The sequence below is a fragment of the Ovis aries genome, chromosome 17 (assembly GCF_016772045.2).
Source record: "Ovis aries strain OAR_USU_Benz2616 breed Rambouillet chromosome 17, ARS-UI_Ramb_v3.0, whole genome shotgun sequence".
NCBI lineage: Eukaryota > Metazoa > Chordata > Mammalia > Artiodactyla > Bovidae > Ovis > Ovis aries.
The window spans coordinates 6,810,131-6,829,270 of NC_056070.1; the positions used below are offsets into that span (position 1 = coordinate 6,810,131).

The following is a 19,140-nucleotide window of genomic DNA, read 5'->3' on the forward strand; positions in this document are numbered from 1 at the left end:
ATTCTATCACCTCCTCTAGCTTTGTTCATAGTAATGCTTCCTAAGGCCCACTTGACTTGACACTTCAAGATATCCAGCCTACGGGAGTGACCACACCATTGTGCTTACCCTGATTGTTAAGATCTTTCTTGGACAGTTCTGTGTATTCTTGCCACCTCTTCATCTTTTCTGCTTCTCTTAAGTCGTTACTGTCTCTGTCCTTTATTGTTCCCATCCTTGCATGAAGTATCCCCTTGATATCTCTAATTTTCTTGAAGAGATCTCTAGTCTTTCCCATTCTGTTGTTTTCCTGTTTCTTTGCATTGTTCATTTAAGACAGCTTTCTTATCTCTCCATGTTATTCTCTGGAACTCTATGTTCAGTTGGGTTTATCTTTCCGTTTATCTCTTTTCCAGTCCTGTGATCACTGCTGAGTTTTCAAATTTGCTGGCATATTGAGTGTATCAGTTTCACAACATCATTTTTTACGATGTTAAATAGCTCAGCTGGAATTCCGTCACCTCCACTAACTTTGTTCTTAGTGATGCTTCCGAAGGGCCTCTTGACTTCTTCGCACTCCAGGATGTCTGGCTCTAGGCGAGTGGTCACCCCATCATGGTTATCTGGGTCATTACGATCTTTATTGCACAGTTCTTCTGTGTATTCTTGCCACCTCTTCTTAATATCTTCTGCTTCTTTTAGGTCCATACTGTTTCTGTCCTTTATTGTGCCCTCCTTTGTATGAAATGTTCCCTTGGTATCTCCAATTTTCTTGAAGAGATTTCTAGTCTTTCCCATTCTATTATTTTCCTCTATTTCTTTGCATTGATCACTGAGGAAGGCTTTCTTACTTCACCTTGTTATTCTTTGGAACTCTGCATTCAGATGGGTATATCTTTCCTTTTGTCCTTTGCTTTTCACTTCTCTTCTTTTCTCAGCTATTTGTAAGGCCTCCTCAGACAACTGTTTTGACTTTTTGCATTTCTTTTTCCTGGGGATGGTCTTAATCACTGCCTCCTGTACAATGTCACGAACCTACATCCATAATTCTTCAGGCACTCTATCAGACCTAATCCCTTGACTATTTGTCACTTCTACTGTATAATTGTAAGGAATTTGATTTAGGTCATACCTGAATGGTCTAGTGGTTTTCCCTACTTTCTTCAATTTAAGTCTGAATTTGGCAATAAAGTGTTCATGATCTGAGCCACAGTCCGCTTGTTTTGGCTGACTATATAGAGTTTCTCCATCTTCAACTGCAAGGAATATAATCAGTCTGATTTCAGCATTGACCATATGGTGATGTCCATGTGTAGAGTCGTCTCTTGTGTCGTTGGAAGAGGGTGTTCGCTCTGACGACTGCAAAACTCTTTGACAAAAGAGTTAGCCTTTGCCCTGCTTCATTTTGTACTCTAAGGCCAAACTTGCCTGTTAGTCCAGGTATCTCTTGACTTCCTACTTGTGCATTCCAGTCCCCTATGACAAAAAGGACATCTTTTTTTGGTGTTAGTTCTAGAAGGTCTTGTATACGTCTTCATAGAATCGTTCAACTTCAGCTTCTTTGACATTAATGGTTCTGGCATAGACTTGGATTGAATGGTTTGCCTTGGAAAACTAACAGAGATCATTCTGTCATTTTTGAGATTGCACCCAAGTACTGCATTTCAGACTCTTTTGTTGACTATAAGAGATACTCCATTTCTTCTAAGGGATCCTTGCCCACAGTCAGTCAGTCAGTTCAGTCTCTAAGTCATGTCTAACTCTTTGTGACCCACATGGACTGCAGCACGCCAGGCTTCCCTATCCATCACCAACTCCCGGAGCTTGTTCATCCTCTTGTCCATCAAGTCGGTGATGCCATCTCATCCTCTGTCATCCCCTTTTCCTCTTGCCTTCATCTTTCCCTGCATCAGGGTCTTTTCTAATGAGTCAGTTCTTCGCATCAGGTGGCCAAAGTATTGGAGCTTCAGCTTCAGCATCAGTCCTTCCAATGAATATTCAGGACTGATTTTCTTTAGGATGGACTGGTTTGATCTTGCTGTCCAAGGGACCTTCAAAAGTCTTCTCCAACACCAAAGTTCAAAAGCATCAATTCTTCGGTGCTTAGCTTTCTTTATAGTCTAAGTCTCACATCCATACGTGAATACTAGAAAAATATAGCTTTGACTAGATGGACCTTTGTCAGCTAAATAAGGTCTCTGCTTTTTAATATGCTGTCTAGGTTACTCCTAGCTTTTTCCCCCCAAGAAACAAGCATCTTTTAATTTCATGGCTGCAGTTACCATCTGCAGTGATTTTGGAGCCCAAAAAACTAAAGTCTCTCACTGTTTCCATTGTTTCCCCATCTATTTGCCATGAAGTGATGGGACTGGCTGCCATGATATTAGTTTCTTGAATGTTGAGTTTTTAGCCAGCATTTTCACTTTCCTCTTTCACTTTCATCAAGAGGCTCTTCAGTTCCTCTTCACTTTCTTCCATAAGGGTGGTGTCATCTGCATCTCTAAGGTTATTGAAAGTCCTCCTGGCAATCTTGATTCCAGCTTGTGCTTCAGCCAGCCTGGCATTTCACATGATGTACTCTGCATATAAGTTAAATAAGCGGAGTGACAATATACAGCCTTGATGTACTCCTTTCCCAATTTAGAACCAGTCTGTTGTTCAGTGTCTGGTTCTAACTCTTGCTTTGACCTGCATTTAGGTTTCTCAGGAGGCAGGTAAGGTAGTCTGGTATTCTCATTTCTTTAAGAATTTTCCACAGTTTGTTGTGATCCACAGAGTTAAAGGCTTTAGTGTAGTCAGTGAATCAGAAGTAGATGCTTCTCTGGAACTTTCTTGTTTTGTCTGTGATACAGCGGACGTTGGCAACTTGATCTCTGGTTCCTCTGGATCTTTTTTTTTTTTTTTTTTTAGTTTTTTATTTTTTACATTTTAAAATCTTTAATTCTTACATGCATTCCCAAACATGAACCCCCCTCCCACCTCCCTCCCCATAACATCTTTCTGGGTCATCCCCATGCACCAGCCCCAAGCATGCTGCATCCTGCGTCAGACATAGACTGGCGATTCAATTCACATGATAGTATACATGTTAGAATGTCATTCTCCCAAATCATCCCACCCTCTCCCTCTCCCTCTGAGTCCAAAAGTCCGTTATACACATCTGTGTCTCTTTCCCTGTCTTGCATACAGGGTCGTCATTGCCATCTTCCTAAATTCCATATATATGTGTTAGTATACTGTATTGGTGTTTTTCTTTCTAAAAACAGTGGTTAGATGCCACGAAGTAGGTGGCAATGCCTTAACCGTATGCGTGTTGTTAGGCCCGAGAGCCTCTTCCATCCTTGTCAAGGGGAGTGCTAACCTTCTCTCCTTTCATACAACACTCCTCTGGATCTTTGAAACCCAGCTTGTACATCCGGAAGTTCTCAGTTCACATAATACAGAAGCCTAGCTTGAAGGATTTTGAGTACAACCTTGCTTGCATGTGAAATGAGCGCAATCATACAGTAGTTTGAACATTCTTTGGCATTGCCCTTGTTTGGGATTGAAATGAAAACTGATCTTTTCCAGTCCTGTGGCTGAAAGCTGAGCTCCCCACGTTGGTAGATGTCCAATATGCTACTGGAGAAGAGTGGAGAAATAGCTCCAGAAAGAATGAAGAGGCTGAGTCAAAGTGAAAACAGCACCCAGTTTTGGATGTGACTGGTGATGGAAGTGAAATCTCATGTTGTAAAGAACAATATTGCGTAGGGTCCTGGAATTTAGGTCCATCAATCAAGGAAAATTGGAAGTAGTCAAACAGATGGCAAAGTGAGGATCAACCTTTTAGAAATCAGTGAACTAAAATGAATCAGAATGGGCAAATTTAATTCAGATGACCATTACATCTACTACTGTGGGCAACATCTGTTGGATCCTAGAAAAAGCAAGAGAATTCCAGAAAAATGTCTTCTTCTGCTTTATTGACTATGCCAAAGCCTTTAACTGTGTGGATCACAGCAAACTGTGGAAAATTCTTCAAGAGATGGGAATACCAGACCACCCTACCTGCCTCCTGAGAAATCTGTATGCAGGTCAAGAAGCAACAGTTAGAACCAGACATGAAACAATGGTTGGATGGCATCACCAGTTGGATGGCATCACCGACTCGATGGACATGAATTTGAGCAAGCTCTGGGAGTTGGTGATGGACAGGGAAGCCTGTGTGCTGCAGTCCATGGGGTCACAGAGTCAGACATGACTGAGCAACTGAACTGAACTGGAACAACGGACTGGTTCTAAATTGGGAAAGAAATACATCAAGGCTCTATATTATTACCCTGCGTATTTAACTTATGTGCAGAGTACATATGAGCGACTGAACTGAACTGAACTAAACTTGTCCCTTGCCTTTCTTGTCTCTTATTTTCTCAGCTATTTTTAAGGCCTCTTCAGACAACCGCTTTGCCTTCTTGCATTTTTGTTCTTTGGGACGGTTTTGGTCACCGCTTCCTGAACAGTGTTCCAAACCTCATCCATAGTTCTTGAGGCACTCTGGCTACTAGATCTAATCCCTTGAATCTATTTGTCACCTCCACTGTGATCTAAGTCATACCTGAATAGCCTAGTGGTTTTTCCTACTTTTTTAAATTTAAGTCTGAATTTTGCAATAAGGAGCTCATGATCTGAGCCACGGTCACTTCCAAGTCTTGTTTTTGCTGACTGTATAGTGTTTCTCCATCTTTGGCTGCAAAGAACATAGTCAGTCTGATTTTAGTATTGTGTTGTTGGGAAAAGGTTTTGCTATGACCAGTGTGTTCTCTTGACAAAACTCTTTGAGCCTTTGCCCTGCTTCATTTTGTATTTCAAGCCCAATCTTACCTGTTATTCTGGGGATCTCTTGATTCCTTACATTTGCATTCCAGTCCCCTATGATGAAAAGGACATTTTCTTTTTTTGGTGTTATTTCTAGAAGGTGTCATAGGTCTTCATAGAACTAGTCAACTTCAGCTTCTTCAACATCAGTGGTTGGGGTATAGACTTGGATTACTGTGATGTTGAATGGTTTGCCTTGGAAACAAACCAAGATCATTCTGTCATTTTTGAGACTGCATGCACGTACTGCATTTTGGACTCTTGTTGACTATGAGGGCTACTCTATTTCTTCCAAGGGATTCTTGCCCACAGTAGTGTATGTAATGGTCATCTGAATTAAATTCACCCATTCCCATCCATTTTAGTTCATCTCCTGCTTGACCATATCCAATATACCTTGATTCGTGGGCCTAACAGTCTGGATTCCTATGCAGTATTGTTCTTAACAGCATCAGACTTTACTTTTACCACCAGCCACAACTGGGTGTCATTTCTGCTCTGGCCCAGCTGCTTCATTCTTACTGGAGCTATTACTAATTGCCCTCTGCTCTTCCCTAGTAGCGTATTGGAGGCCTTCTGACCTGCAGAGCTCATCCCGGTGTCATATCTTTTTTCCTTTGCATACTGTCTGTGGGATTCTCCAGGCAAGAATACTGGGGTGGTTTGCCATTCCCTCCTCCAGTGGGTCATGTTTTGTCAGAACTCTCCACTACGACCCATCTGCATGGCATGGCTCATAGCTGCACTGAGTTACGTACGCCCCTTCGCAACGATAAGGGAGTGATCTGTGAAGGATATCCTTAAAACAACCCTAATAAAGTAGGTATTATTTTCTTCATTTTATACGCTGAGCAAATCAAAGTCATCCGGATCATGGGTGCTTTCTTTCCTGCAGTAGCTTGCCATTCCCTCCTCCAGTGGACCTCATTTTGTCAGAACTCTTCACTGTGACTCGTCCGTGTTGGTAGGCCCTGCATGGTAGCATGGCTCATAGCTTCACTGTGTTATACAAGCCCCTTAGCTATGTCAAGGCTGTGATCCATGAAGTGGAAATTGTGTCTTACCCAACCCAATAAAATGTTTGCTTTCTTATCCTAGACTTAGTCATCTATTCTTGACAAGGAAGAGACCTTATCATATTTTGAAAGCAATATTCCTTAACTGATTGTATTTTAAATTCTTTCATAATGATTTTGGATCCAGTCAAGTCTTGAGATTCTTCTTTTTGTGTTCATTCTTGTGAACACTAAATATTTTGGGCAGAGTTCTTGAACGTGTTCTATGCGGATACATGTGGAAATTCATGCTTTTCCTTTCATTAACTTTTTAAGAGGAAATTATTCTTTGAAATTCACAGACGTAGCTAATATTCATTGCTTTCTATGAGTCAGCAACTGTTCATTTACATTATAAAATAACGGCCAGCATGGTGGGAGTTAACCCCATTTTACAGATGGGGATACTGAATCTAGGAGATTAAATGGCTTTATGAGATAGGTCATGAAGACTTCCTGACTTCAAGGACCTTTTGAGCTTTCCACTCCAAGGGCATTCCTGTTATGTCAAATGCCTCTAGTTTATACTCTGTCTGAAGGAAATGTAGTTAGTATTTTTATTATTGTGATTTTTATTGGGAAAGTAGTACTATAGCAAAGATGCTTGTAATATAATCCTTCTATATGTTTATTTCTCCTGCCTATCATTTAGTTGATATTTTTGAATTATTTAGAATTATTTAAACTCCTGGCTCCTCAAGGAGTTTAACTGGTCATTCTCCTCATCTGTGAGGTTGGAGAAGGATGGTCATTAAGGGTCCATCCAGATGTATGACCCTGTTGGAACTTAGGAGAGTTCGTTATTAGCAATAATATTGCAAATCCAGAGCTCAATCTTTTATAAACAGCTGGATATGAATTTCCTTTGTACTGAGAATTTAGCCATATGAACTGAAAACTTGGTGAATAATTCATGGAACAATAGGCGTTTCACTAAGAAAACCTTGCCTTAGTTCTGTGGCCTTAATCCAAAATGCACGCAAGACTGGCAGTGTGTGGCAGAGGTCAAAAGGAGCATGTCGTTCTGTGGGGCCATGGTGGCAAATTTGATTCTCCTGGCAACAACCAGATCAAATCTGTTTAATCTGGTGAAATGAGAATGAGATTAAGCAGACAGCTGAGAAATTAACAGGAAGATTGTGAGGCACTATGTGAAAATCTGCCTTGAAAATCTGAAGTGTTTCTAGCTGCTAAACTTGTTCACTGACAAAAAGTGCCAGTCATCCTATAGAGAAAAGAGATTTCAAAGATGAGGGAGTGTGAGGGGGGAAATTCAGAGCAGGAGAGGGGAGAGGAGTGGTTCTGCAAGACTGTGGAGGAGGCCTGAAAGTAGGATTAGGGGGCCTTCAGTCCCCTCGTCCTGCCCCATCAGTGTGGGAGCTCCAGTCTGCTTGCTGAGGGCGGGGGCGTTACTAACAACCGCTGGTGTGAAGGGGCAGAGTCAAGTGAAAAGCCACCGATTTGAAAGATGTAAATTGACTACTGAATTACCTTTTACATATTATTGATACTTTAAAATTGATCCCGGTTGAAGTAGCAAATTGATTTTGTAAAATGATTCTTTTTTTTTTTTTGCTAAAAACTGTAGGAAGACTTTTTTACCCACCCCACCCCCCCCACCCCCCGTGGTTATGTGTGTGGTATCCTGCCTGCAACATAATTCTTTAGTCTCTGAAACTATGGCTCATCAACTTTTCCTTTTTCTCGAAATGCAGAGGGGGAGAAACAGTGGCATGGCAAGACAGTTTTGCTGCTGAATTCCTTGTAGAGCTTAGGCAACTGGGTTCACTCTTTTTTCTCCCTTTCTTCTTCTGTAACCCCTTCTTTTTTTCCTTTAGCATTCATGAATAGTACACAGCAAAAATGCCCCGTGGAAGAGGTATGTTTGTGATGATACATAACATGATGTCTTTTAAAAGTGCTGTGCCTGCTGATTCTGGCTTTAGTGATCGTGGTGATGTGATTGTAGCTTACTTGGTGAGCCTCTGACTTAATGAAACCATTCTTACAAATCAGACCTGCTGCTCAGAGCTTCAGCTTCTCTGTACTCTTTTTCCAGTAGAGAAAATATACCTCAACTTGGTTTAACTCTTGATAGACATGTCCTAGTCGGTCACACCGGTTGATGATAGGAGGTCAGAACATCCTCCAACTCGAGATCCAAGGGTTTTGGTTTCAGGTGTTAGGTTTGCTTTGCTAACCCCATGCAGGATCCGCTGTCACAGCGCCAGCCCCAGCCTAAATTTCATCCCCTTTCCCATCTCTGCCCCTGCCTTCTGCTTGGGCAGCCTCCTGGATCAGAGAGAACCAGAACTTAACAGGAGGAAGAAAGATTCATACCTTCAACCTGTTCAAATCAAAAGAACTAAAAAAGTAGAATAGCAAAGAGACATAGGAAGTAGAAATAGTTGATATCTGAAACAAATCCCCCTTTGTCCACAAATTTTTTACCATACACTATTTGATTTTTTTAAGGCATCTTTTAAATGTGCTTCTTAAAATAGGAATACTGTTCTCTGTTACACATGTGTGTGTAATAGTGACCCCATGTGTGACACATTTTCCAAGTCATCTGGTTAATACAGAATTTAATTTTTAGATAAAATTTAGAAAAATGTAATCCATCTAGTTTTTAGAGTTTGAGGTTTAAGGGAAAAGTTAGTGCTGCATGTACAATAATAGTCTCTAAACATGTTTATAAAAGTGATTTGAACACTTTTTGCATGTATTATCTCTTAATTTAAGTAACAAAACAACTTAACCTCGTAAAACTCAAGAAAAATGAGAAAATAGTTGGAAATTTGACCACTTCCACTCTCATTATAATAGACTTATAAACAAATATCACAAAAGCATACTCATATGGATTAGAATAGATAGTTAAAATTTTTTTCTGCCCATTGTTATTTCCTGTCATCATAATGCTCTTACCAGGCAGTTTCTACTTAATAGCTGTCTGCTTTGTTCATTCTTCAAATTATTTTCAGAACCACAGAACGTGCTTTGGAATGTTTTTGAAATCTATATTTTCTTATGCAACTCAAATATATAACTTAATTAACTTTATGCCATATGAGAGGATTGTTTTGATTTGCTTTTCTACTTATGGGTGATAAAATTCGTATGTTCTATTTAATGTCAGTTATCAGCTAACTTTTTCCAAAACTGTATCCTGTAAAAGTTTAAACCTTTATTCAACGTATGAATTTTGTACTATATCAGAGTATTGTTTCTTTTGTAGCTTCTCGGAGTTCTATTCAGAGTGAGCTTCATCGGGATAGGAGGTATGGTTATATTTATAGTAGAGGACATATATTCTGCTAATTATGAAGTAAAAGTATCATCAGTTAACAAACTGCATATTTTTCTCATAAACAGTATATTACAGTGTTCTACCTCATCAATACATTTTCTAAATTAATCTACAAGTTTGAATGATGGTTTCTCTTGAGAAAAGAGGCAGTACGAGCCTGAAAATGGTCTCTTGACAGTAATCATTTACTGAAGTCAGTTTCAGAATGTTTATTAAGCAATTGCTATATGGAAAGCATTGCTGTAAATGCTTCAATGATATGCTTTGTACCTCATAGTTACTTAATAAATATCCCATGGATGAATGAACTGATGACAGGATAGAAAACTGAATAAAGGAAAGATAAAGAAAGGAAAAATCAGGTAAGCTAGATAGATAGCAAGTGAATAAAAAAGGCTAGATGCCTGGTGGGTGGGGGGGCAGGGAGGAGTGAGTCACTGTACAGATAGAAGGAAGGACCAACGGATGGACCGATGGTAGGATGGGTGGGAGGGTGGACAGGCAGATGAGTAGAAAGGTAGATTTATTGTCCCTGCTTTCAAATTTCTTAAAATATAGTGTAATGAACAGGGACTTTAACCAAGTTCAAATCCTGACTTCGCTGTCTCACCCTATGACCTCGGGCAAGCTCCTTAACCTTTCTTAGTTTGTGTATCCCCGCCTTTGAAATACATCATAGGGTTGGCATGAGGGCTAATACATGTATAGTGGTTAACATTTATTAACTAGTAGCTCACTATCTAGATAAAAGCTATATAATCAGAGAAGGCAATGGCACCCCACTCCAGTACTCTTGCCTGGAAAATCCCATGGGCGGAGGAGCCTGGTAGGCTGCAGTCCATGGGGTCGCTAGGAGTCGGACACGACTGAGCACCTTCACTTTCACTTTTTACTTTCATGCATTGGAGAAGGCAATGGCACCCCACTCCAGTGTTCTTGCCTGGAGAATCCCAGGGACTGGGGAGCCTGGTGGGCTGCCGTCTCTGGGGTCACATAGAGTCAGACACGACTGAAGCGACTTAGCAGCAGCAAACACTGAAATGACTCTTGGATTCCACAGAGGGAAGTGAAAGTTTATTGTGCTGCACTTAGCGTTATATCTAAGAGGGCTGAGGGCTAAATGCAATTTGTGAAGCAATTTTTCTAGCTCTTAATACATGCTCATTACAGAAAGTAGTGGAAAACTAAGAAAAATATAAAGAATAAAACACAGCTTATTCACTCTCCTATGTAAAGACAGCAACAGTTAGTAACTTTAAATAGTACATTCCAGATTATGAAGATAGGTAGCTAGATTCTGTACATACACCTCAGAACCTGTCTTTTCTTCATAATTAGATCTGGTGATTATAGGTCCCTTTGTGAATGCAATTTCTTCCAATATATGACTTTTGTGATTAAATAATATTTGTGAGGTGATCATATACTTTGTTTAATCATTTTTCTCATTGAAATATGTTCTTATTTCAGTTATTTGTCCTAATAAATAATTCTTATTATTTTAATTTTTTAAGCTGTAAGCAGAGGTTCTTAGGGAATACGGTTCAAACAAAATCAATGGGCAGGTTCTGCTGTTTCACAAGCTAGCATGAGAATGTGTGTACATGTGCAGTTTTGATAATGGCAGTGCATTTTATTTTTATTTTCCATAGAGTACCAGAGAAAGGCAGAGCAGGTCACCATCACACTTATTTGTTAGATGAGAAAAGTGAGGCTCAAGAGAGGTTGATGAGTTTGCTCAGAGTCAGGCAATTGGTATTTGTTATGAAAGCAGGTTGAAGGTTAAACATGAGATCAGAGAATCAGCTTAAGAAAATAATGAAAAAAGCCACACCTAAATCACTGTGGCTCCTCAGGACTGAGGATTAATCATCAGATTCATATACAAACTGACCAGGAACACAGAAGCACACATCAGGGTCTAGAAGTGAACGTGCCAACTGTAAACACTTAAAGATAGCTCTCACTGAGGGGGAGGTAGAGTGAGGAGGAAGAAGCTGGTCTTCTAATCATATAGTGTTGCTTCAGAGTTTGTACTTGGAATAACAGGAGACGAACCATTTCCATTGGACCAATGCATTTTCCTAGTTTATGATGCACCTATGTTTGTAGCATAGGCTGGACAGCAGAGCCCTCGGAGAACGAGGTTGTATGGGGCTTGGTTCTTAATTCTGACCAACCAAGGCAGGGTGAAGTGTGCTCGAGGTGTATCTCTAACTCTCTGAGGCCAGTGTCTCGGAAGGTGGCTGTCATTTGCTCCTTCGAAGCCTGCCTGGGTGGACTGGTAGAGACAGCCCAGGCCAGACAGGTCATTTCTGTGACTGGCAGGCTTTATGTCACTTTCTTGGCTGATAGTCATCTTCATAAATCTTTGAACACTTGCAAATAGACAAAACCTCACTGAGGCTTCTGTCTGTGTCCAGGCGCCCAGAGATCACCATTGTGGCAGCTGAGCCGCTGAGGCCCACCTCGTGGTTTCCAGGAGCCCACCCCCCAGGACTGGCATTTCCCCCGGCTTCTGCAGCAGGCCCTTGGAGGCCCAGTGAGCTGGTTCCTGCTGAGGTGAGTACATATCGCATTACCTCTTTGCATTTTATTTTTAAATGAAGTTCAAAGATAAGAACCTTGGCTATCGCCTATAGCTATTTAAAATCTTCATTCTTCTTTTGCAGCTCCCACCATCTTATGAACAAGTCATAAAAGAAATCAACCAAGTTCAAGTTAACACTACAAATAACAATAATGCTGCTGCCACTCCACGGCACACTATTACTTCAGCAACTCAGACTGACTTTTCAGAAGAAATAGACAACCATCTGCCTCAAAGTAATGCGAGTAATTTGTCTTCCTTCCTTCCGACCTAGTTCTCAGGAAGTAATCAGTAGACTCCAGCCTTTAAAATAGTTTGCAATTTGTGCATAATTCATTGAGCTCGATTTCCAGTCGGTATGTGATCACTGTGTGCTTGCTTTATTTGGCCTTGCTGTGATTATTATAATAGATCATTCTCACAAGCTGCAGCCCCGATCTCTAGGGTTCATCCTAGTTCATATCACAAAAACATCATCCTCTTAACTCACGCTGATGCCCTCTATTTCCATTGAGAAAGCTGTTATATTTAGCAACTTAAACTTGGTAGGACGCTAAAAGTTGTCCTTTTAGGCCTTTTTAAAAGCCCTTGTAGGGATTTCCCTGGTGATCCAGTGGTTAAGACTTTGCATTCCAATGCAGGGGGTGTGGAGTTTGATCCCTGTTTGGGAAATTAAGATCCTGCATTTGTCGGGGTGTGGAGTTTGATCCCTGTTTGGGAAATTAAGATCCTGCGCGTGTGTGTGTGTGTGTGCGTGCGTGCGTGCGTGCGTGCGTGCATGTGCGCGCACACGCGCACGTGCTCAGTCACTCAGTCGTGTCTGAGTCTTTGTAACCCCATGAATTGTAGCCCACCAGGCTCCTCTGTCCATGGAATTTTCCAGCCAAGAATACTGGAGTGGGTAGCCATTTCCTACTCCAGGGAATCTTTCCAACCCAGGGATCAAACTCGAGTCTTTTGCATCTCCTGCGTTGGCAGGTGGATTCTTAACCACTGCACTGTCTGGGAGCCCAAGATTCTACATGCCACATGGCAGAAAGAAAGAGGGGGCCGTCGTATTAGGATAACAGATGAGAGTAAGTTACCTTGGAAAAGTAAAGCAGAAGAGAGATCGTTTATTGATACATCTACTGAGAATCAGGAATTTAATGATGTTTTAAAATATTATATAATGAATATTTCTTAAATGAATAAATGCAACCTGAAGAACCCTCCTGCAGGACGCTGAATATAAACATTTCTGCCATGATTTTAGAATTACTTTTTACTAATGAAGGAAACCAAAATCTCTTGTTATTCTATATGTATATTTTTAAAATCTGTGTATCTTTTTTCTTTGCAATTGTCACATTGCAGCTTCTGTTCATTTTGGTCTTGTCAGCCCTGCAGGCACCTCTGAAACCCCTCCAGCCTTCCCCAGCCGTCTCAGCCAGGCACCCTCCAACAAACGAGGGGCCTCTAATAGTCTTTGATATTTCTGAAGAACAGAATTGTCCACAAAACTCCAGTGCTCCAAGATGTCCAGTGCCAAAACCAAGAACAAAAAGCAACCTCAGACCAGTGGCCAGAGATTCTCATGTTAAAGAGCAGAATTCCCGGAGCAGTCCGGTAGCCTCGCAGGAGGAGGCAGCCCTGAGCCAGCCCCTGCCTCTGTGGGAAGGTGCCAGCCGCCCCGAGGGCCAGGCCACAATGAACACGATGAGCACAGAGCAGGGCCGCAGCACTGTCGTTTCCAGGATCAAAGCACTTGAGGGCCAGACAAGTACAGAAAGCTTGGGACTGCCCAAGAAGCCAGAAATTGTGCCCCGCACAGTCCCGCCAAGACCTGCTGTTTCCTCAGGGAAACCCTCGGTGGCTCCCAAACCTGCAGCCAACAGAGCCTCTGGAGAATGGGACTCCTGGACCGCAAGCAGACTCAGGGGGGGCCCCACCCCACACTCTCCGCCGAAGGAAGCAAGGAGCAGCCCTGTCACCAAACCCGAATTGCCAAAGAAACCAAATCCTGGCCTTATCCGGAGCATTAACCTTGAGAGTCTGGGCGGAGGGCCCACGGCCGAGAGCCCCAATGGTGGGAAGAAAGCCCCGACTCCCGCTCCTCGGCCTTTACTGCCCAAGAAATCAGTGTCCTCAGAAAACGCGCCCTGCTCTGTGGCTTTGCTGAAGCCGGTCACTGTGCCTCCCCGACTCTCAGTGGCGTCACAAGCCAAAGCCTTCAGGTCACTGGGAGAGGGACCCCCAGCCAGCCCCCCGGTTCCTGCTCAGCAGAGCAAGCCTCCGGGGGACATCGACCTCATCAGCTTCGACGATGATGTTTTACCCGCACCATCTGGGACCCTGGCTGAGGACTCTGTTGGTCCAGACATGGTTCTGGGTGAGTAAAGCCCAGAAGGAGAGAGGAATCTAAGCTTCTCAGAGGGTTGTCTTGAAATGGCACCTGTTTTCGTTTCCAGCACGTGAGCTCTTGGGGTGCGGACGTGCACATGTGCGCACATGCCCGCGTGTGTGTGTAGAGAGAGGGAGGAACGGTGAGGTGAAGAGGCAAGGAGCTAGGTGGCAGGAAGAATCAGAGCGAAGGGAAAACCTGAGGTGGGGAGATAGAGAAAGAGAGGGAGATATTTGGCGGTGCCAGATCTTAGCTGCAGCATGTGGGATCTTCAGTTGCGGCGTGTGAGGTCTAGTTCCCTGACCAGGGATCATGTCAGGAGCCCCTGCATTGGGAGCTCGGAGTCTTAGACCACCAGGGCAGTCCCACATGTGCCGATTCCTGTCATCAAGGCAGGAATAAGCCGACTGGGACCAGGGACTTAACTAGATGAGAGGCTGGCTCCTTCCTCAGGCAAGTGGAGATTGGAGCACGAGGAGGATGTAGGGGAAACTTCTCAGAGATGGGAAGTCATGCCCCAGAAGGACTCCTCAGGTTGACTGAGCCCTGGGGGAGTGCCGGGAGAGGGGCCAGCCCTGCGGAGGACCTTGGCAAAATATGTTGCAAAACGTTGTTCCACAATCTTCACAGAGCACCTTCCCTTGGGAATGCTAAAGTTTTGTAAATAGAATACAGCAGTTGTAAGTTTCCTGCCAAAATTAGGACAATTAGATTTCCCAAGAGGCAGAAGTCTTTTTTTTTTTTTCCTTTCCTCACACTGTTCAGATGGAGAGTGTGATGTTAAAGCTTCTCTTTGATTTGCCAAACCAAGCTGCTCTACTTGTCATCAATCAGATTCCATTTACTGCTGTTTACTTATTTGGATAGAATTTATGAACATGTAAGCATAATACTGTTTTCAAAAGGTTAGCTGTTATCTTCTAAATGTTTAAGATGCATCAAAATGATATAAACTGCGTAATGCAAAACCAAATTCTGCAGAGCACAGATGTATTTCGGACATAACAACCATATATTTATTAAATATTTACTATGCACACAATGTAGGAACTGGCTGTAGCGTGCCTCTTGTCCTTAAGTGAAAAGAAAAACAGTAAAATATATTGAGTTTCTGCTGTGTTCCAAACCCTCTGCTAGATCCCAGACATACATTATTGAATTTAATCCTCACAGTAACCCTCAGCAAGGCATCGTGGTTCATTTACATATGAAGAATATCAGACTGAGATAAACACCTAGCTTAATCAGTATCATAAAGCTAATAATTTTCCAAAGCAGGATTCAAGCTGCATCTTTTTATTCTAAGTCTAGCTTATTTTTCACTCTATCATGTTGCACCTCAACATTTTCATGAATCCTTAAACCAGGCAACACATTAAAAACTTCTCAAGTCTTCATTATAGCATTTTTTATTTAAACCTTTTTGGTGTTAACAGGGTTCCGAGCAGGACAGAGAGGGTTAGATCCAACACCAGCAAGCTATGAAGGGGTGGCAACAGTACAAGCCAAAGTAACACCCCCTTCTGAAGCTGCTAGAGTCTGTGCTGATGGCAACATGGTTCATAATTGCTGAGAATTTATTCCATGTCATCAAGCAGATAATTACAGTCATCTTCAAAAAGGAAGGTCAACAGCATCCATCAACATGAGCATAGTGTCGAGCTTCCTACTCAGCCTTTTCTGTTTCTTGATTTCTGTACAACGTTTAATTATTGAGGCACCTTTCAGTAAAAGGTGTAATTTGCTTGCCCTGCCCGACTGCTTTAACCATTGCTCTTGGCTTGTGGAGTTATCCTGAACTGAGCACTGTCCTCTTTTTATTTTTATTTATTTACTTATATGACATGCCGGAGCTTAGTTCCCCAAACGGGGCTTGGATCTGCGCCCCCTGCCCTGGGAGTGCCGAGGCCTAACCACTGGGCCACCGGGGCAGCCCCTCTGTCTTCCTTTTAAGCCTGCTCCCCTTCCTTATTCTGCCCCTGGCCTAGCTTCTCCATTACACCGCAGCCTTCCTAAAGGGTCCTATAGCTCATGCTTGAGCCTCCCTACCTGTCACGCACAGTGGCTAGTTGTTTGAATTTAGAGTCAAGCAGGCTGGGGTCCACCACTTAATTGCTGGGTGACCAGAGGCAATTTACTTAACCCCACAGTGCCTTGGTTTCCTCATCTATAAAACATGATCCTAATACTCCTAGTGGAGGCATTGCAAGTATTAAATATGATTATGCAGGAAAGCTCTATCACATTGTCTGAAACACAGTGTGTGCTCATTAAGTGGTGGTTGTTAGTCTTACTTCTTGCCCTTCACATCCAGTAAGTTGCCAGGTCCTGCTGATTTTACCTTATGAGTAGTTCTTTCTCTCATTTCCATCCCTCCTGCTACTGGCCCAGTTTTCCAATCTTCAGGTCCAGATAACTTGAGCTTCTGCTTCTGCTTCTAAACCACCATCAGCTATACCATGCTTACCCAAGGGGTGTGTCTAGAGCATACATTGGACCTTGTTGCTTCCTTGTTTATTGGCCTCCAGAGGCATTCAAGATTATCTCTGAATTCTTCAAAATGTAGGGGGATTTTTGTTTAATGACTGGGGCTTTGTGACTCTTTCAGAGAGGGAAACGATTGTTTGTTTGCGCTGGGTCTTCGTTGCTGCACGCGGGCTTTCTCTGGTTGTGGCGAGTGGGAGCTGCTCCTTGGAGCTTCTCCTTGTGGTGGTTTCTCTCCTTGTGGCGCACAGGCTCAGGAGTTGCGGTGCCCTGGCTTAGTTGCCATGTGGGCTTTTCCTGGACCAAGGATCAGACTGGTTTCCCCTGCACTGCACGGCAGATTTTTAACCACTGGACCACCAGGGAAGCCCTACACACTTTTTAGATTGAAGTATAATTGACTTACCACATTATGTTGGTTCCATGTGCATAGCCTAGTGATTCAGTATTTCAAAATGATCACCATAAGTCTAGTTACCATCTGCCATCATACAAAGTTATTACAATATTATTGACTGTATTCCCTATGCTGTAAGGCTTTGTGACTTTTTGATGGTATATTAATAATATTGTCTTTGTAAGTAAAGGATTATGGTCTCTTTGTGAAAACTTGCCTAATCATTCTGACATTAGCCAGAAACTTGGGGAGGAACCCAAGAGAAAGGCAAGAAACTCACAAATAGGCCTTTCCTTCTTTTTCTCTCCCCTCAAAAAGAAAGAAAATCCAATAAAGCAGTTTTCATAAAGTGAAGTTGCCATATTAATCTCAGGAAATAGAGATCAGAAAATACTGAAGCTATGAAAACATTGTAAGGATTAGAAAAATTATTAAGGGGAAACTCATAAACCAGGCATTTAATATTGGATTCATTTCTTAGCTGGAATGCCTTCCAGGTTAATGTAATGGAGCTGAGAAGCATTAGCAGTTCCTCTTCACACCTTTACAAATCATACCCAGTTGTCAAAAAAGCAGAATGCTTCTGCTCCCAGCCCCATTACACAGACCAGAATAATAGTTTAGCAGCCAATTTCTGCTATTAACAGAACTCAAGGGGAAAAAATGACAGAAAAGCAAGCCAAGGATGGTGAAAACAATTATGATGACAAGCCTATTATTAGAGACGGGTAATGGGCAGAAAACTACATTACCATCATGTTTTTCTCGACCTGGTAATGAAGACCATGCGGGTATAGGTGTAAAGAGGCCTGCTTGTTTGGCAGCAGGTGTAGAGCACTGGTGTGAGGGGCTGGAAGGAGGGCCGAGTAAACACTGCAAGTAACAGTAGAGAAAGATGCCGTGGACTTTCCTTAGATTTGGTTAGGAGATGCTTTTGCGGACAGTTTTGATTTTTTCTGTAGAAGCAAGAGGAAACAGTCTTTGATAGAGAAAATTATGACCCTGAGGTTCTTAACCCTTTCTGGATCACAAAAGTCAGAGAATCTGATTAGCCTATGAATCTTTTACTACCTTGAAAATACTGTTTTGACATATATGCACAATTGGAGGTACAATTTCCAGAGCCTCAAGGGCCTATTCTTCACCCCAGATCAAGGACTTCTACTATGAAATACTGGAAATAATCCTCAGTGGACCGCTTACATAAATTCTGATGCATCCATACAATGGAATATTGTGCAGTAACTAAAAAAGAGGCAGACACCTGTTATCCTCTATATGGACCAATCTCCAAGATATTATTAGGTGAAAAATACAAAGTATAGATAGTATTCATGATATTTTAGCTATTGTTGGTGTTAAAACACATATTTACATGCAAATATGCTGTGTCTTTGGAAGCCATGTAAAAAATGCTAACAAAGGTTGTCTTTTATGAGGGAACTGGGTAGTCAGGGGAGGTTGGGGGATCCTGGCCTTTAAATAGCTGGACATAAGCAGAATTAGGATGAAAGAAACTAAGGGAGATATCGCTTGTCTTTGCCCCAGAGGAAAAATGGCCTCCTGCACCGATCCTCAGCCTGTGGGTCATGACAGGCTGAGGATTTTAAAAAATAAGGAAATTTTTAAAATAGTAAACTACAGTGTTTCTAAGTAATTATATTAGTCAAAGTTCAAATAAAAGCTAATTATTATGAACTAAATATGTCTAAATTAGGCAAATTCAAAAATACTTCTCTGCATTCTTTCCTATTAAATAGAATCACTGAGGAGTAATAGCCCAATAAAAAAGAGTTTTTGTTTTTCTGGTTACTTTATGGAAAATTTTAGGGCTGTTATTACCTTGAAAAAGCAACTAAAGGGACAAGTATTTTCATGTTTTTTTCCTTTTATTTCTAAGTGATTTTTTGTTTCAATTTATTTGGCACAGGTGTTTATTTCAGCTTAATTTTGTAACTTTTTCATGTGATTAAGTTTATTTTATTGGATTTCTTTTCAGTTACAAAGTAACAGTTGTAACGAATCAAACAATATAAACATTTAGTAAAATAAAAAATTAATCTCTTTCCAATCCACTCAAATCCC

General features: G+C 41.8%; 1 protein-coding gene and 1 non-coding gene across 10 annotated transcripts in view; one reads left to right on the forward strand and one right to left on the reverse strand.

Moving 5' to 3' along the window:
- Window positions 1-19,140, forward strand: part of SH3D19 (SH3 domain containing 19) — a 198,764-nt gene that overhangs the window by 136,872 nt on the left and 42,752 nt on the right. For 4 of the 9 annotated variants that reach the window (XM_042234938.2, XM_042234940.1, XM_042234936.1 and 1 more), the window contains exons 4-6: window positions 11,625-11,763; window positions 11,874-12,027; window positions 13,173-14,162. In XM_042234938.2, the coding sequence (XP_042090872.1) occupies window positions 11,625-11,763; window positions 11,874-12,027; window positions 13,173-14,162 (1,283 nt within the window). Of the gene's footprint in view, window positions 1-7,726; window positions 7,768-9,129; window positions 9,173-11,624; window positions 11,764-11,873; window positions 12,028-13,172; window positions 14,163-19,140 lie in introns of all 9 variants that reach the window. The other 5 variants (XM_042234935.1, XM_012097364.4, XM_012097365.4 and 2 more) reach the window with 2 other exon arrangements.
- Window positions 3,237-3,362, reverse strand: LOC114108888 (U6atac minor spliceosomal RNA). The gene has a single exon (XR_003585622.1). It is a non-coding gene; the product is annotated as a U6atac minor spliceosomal RNA (small nuclear RNA).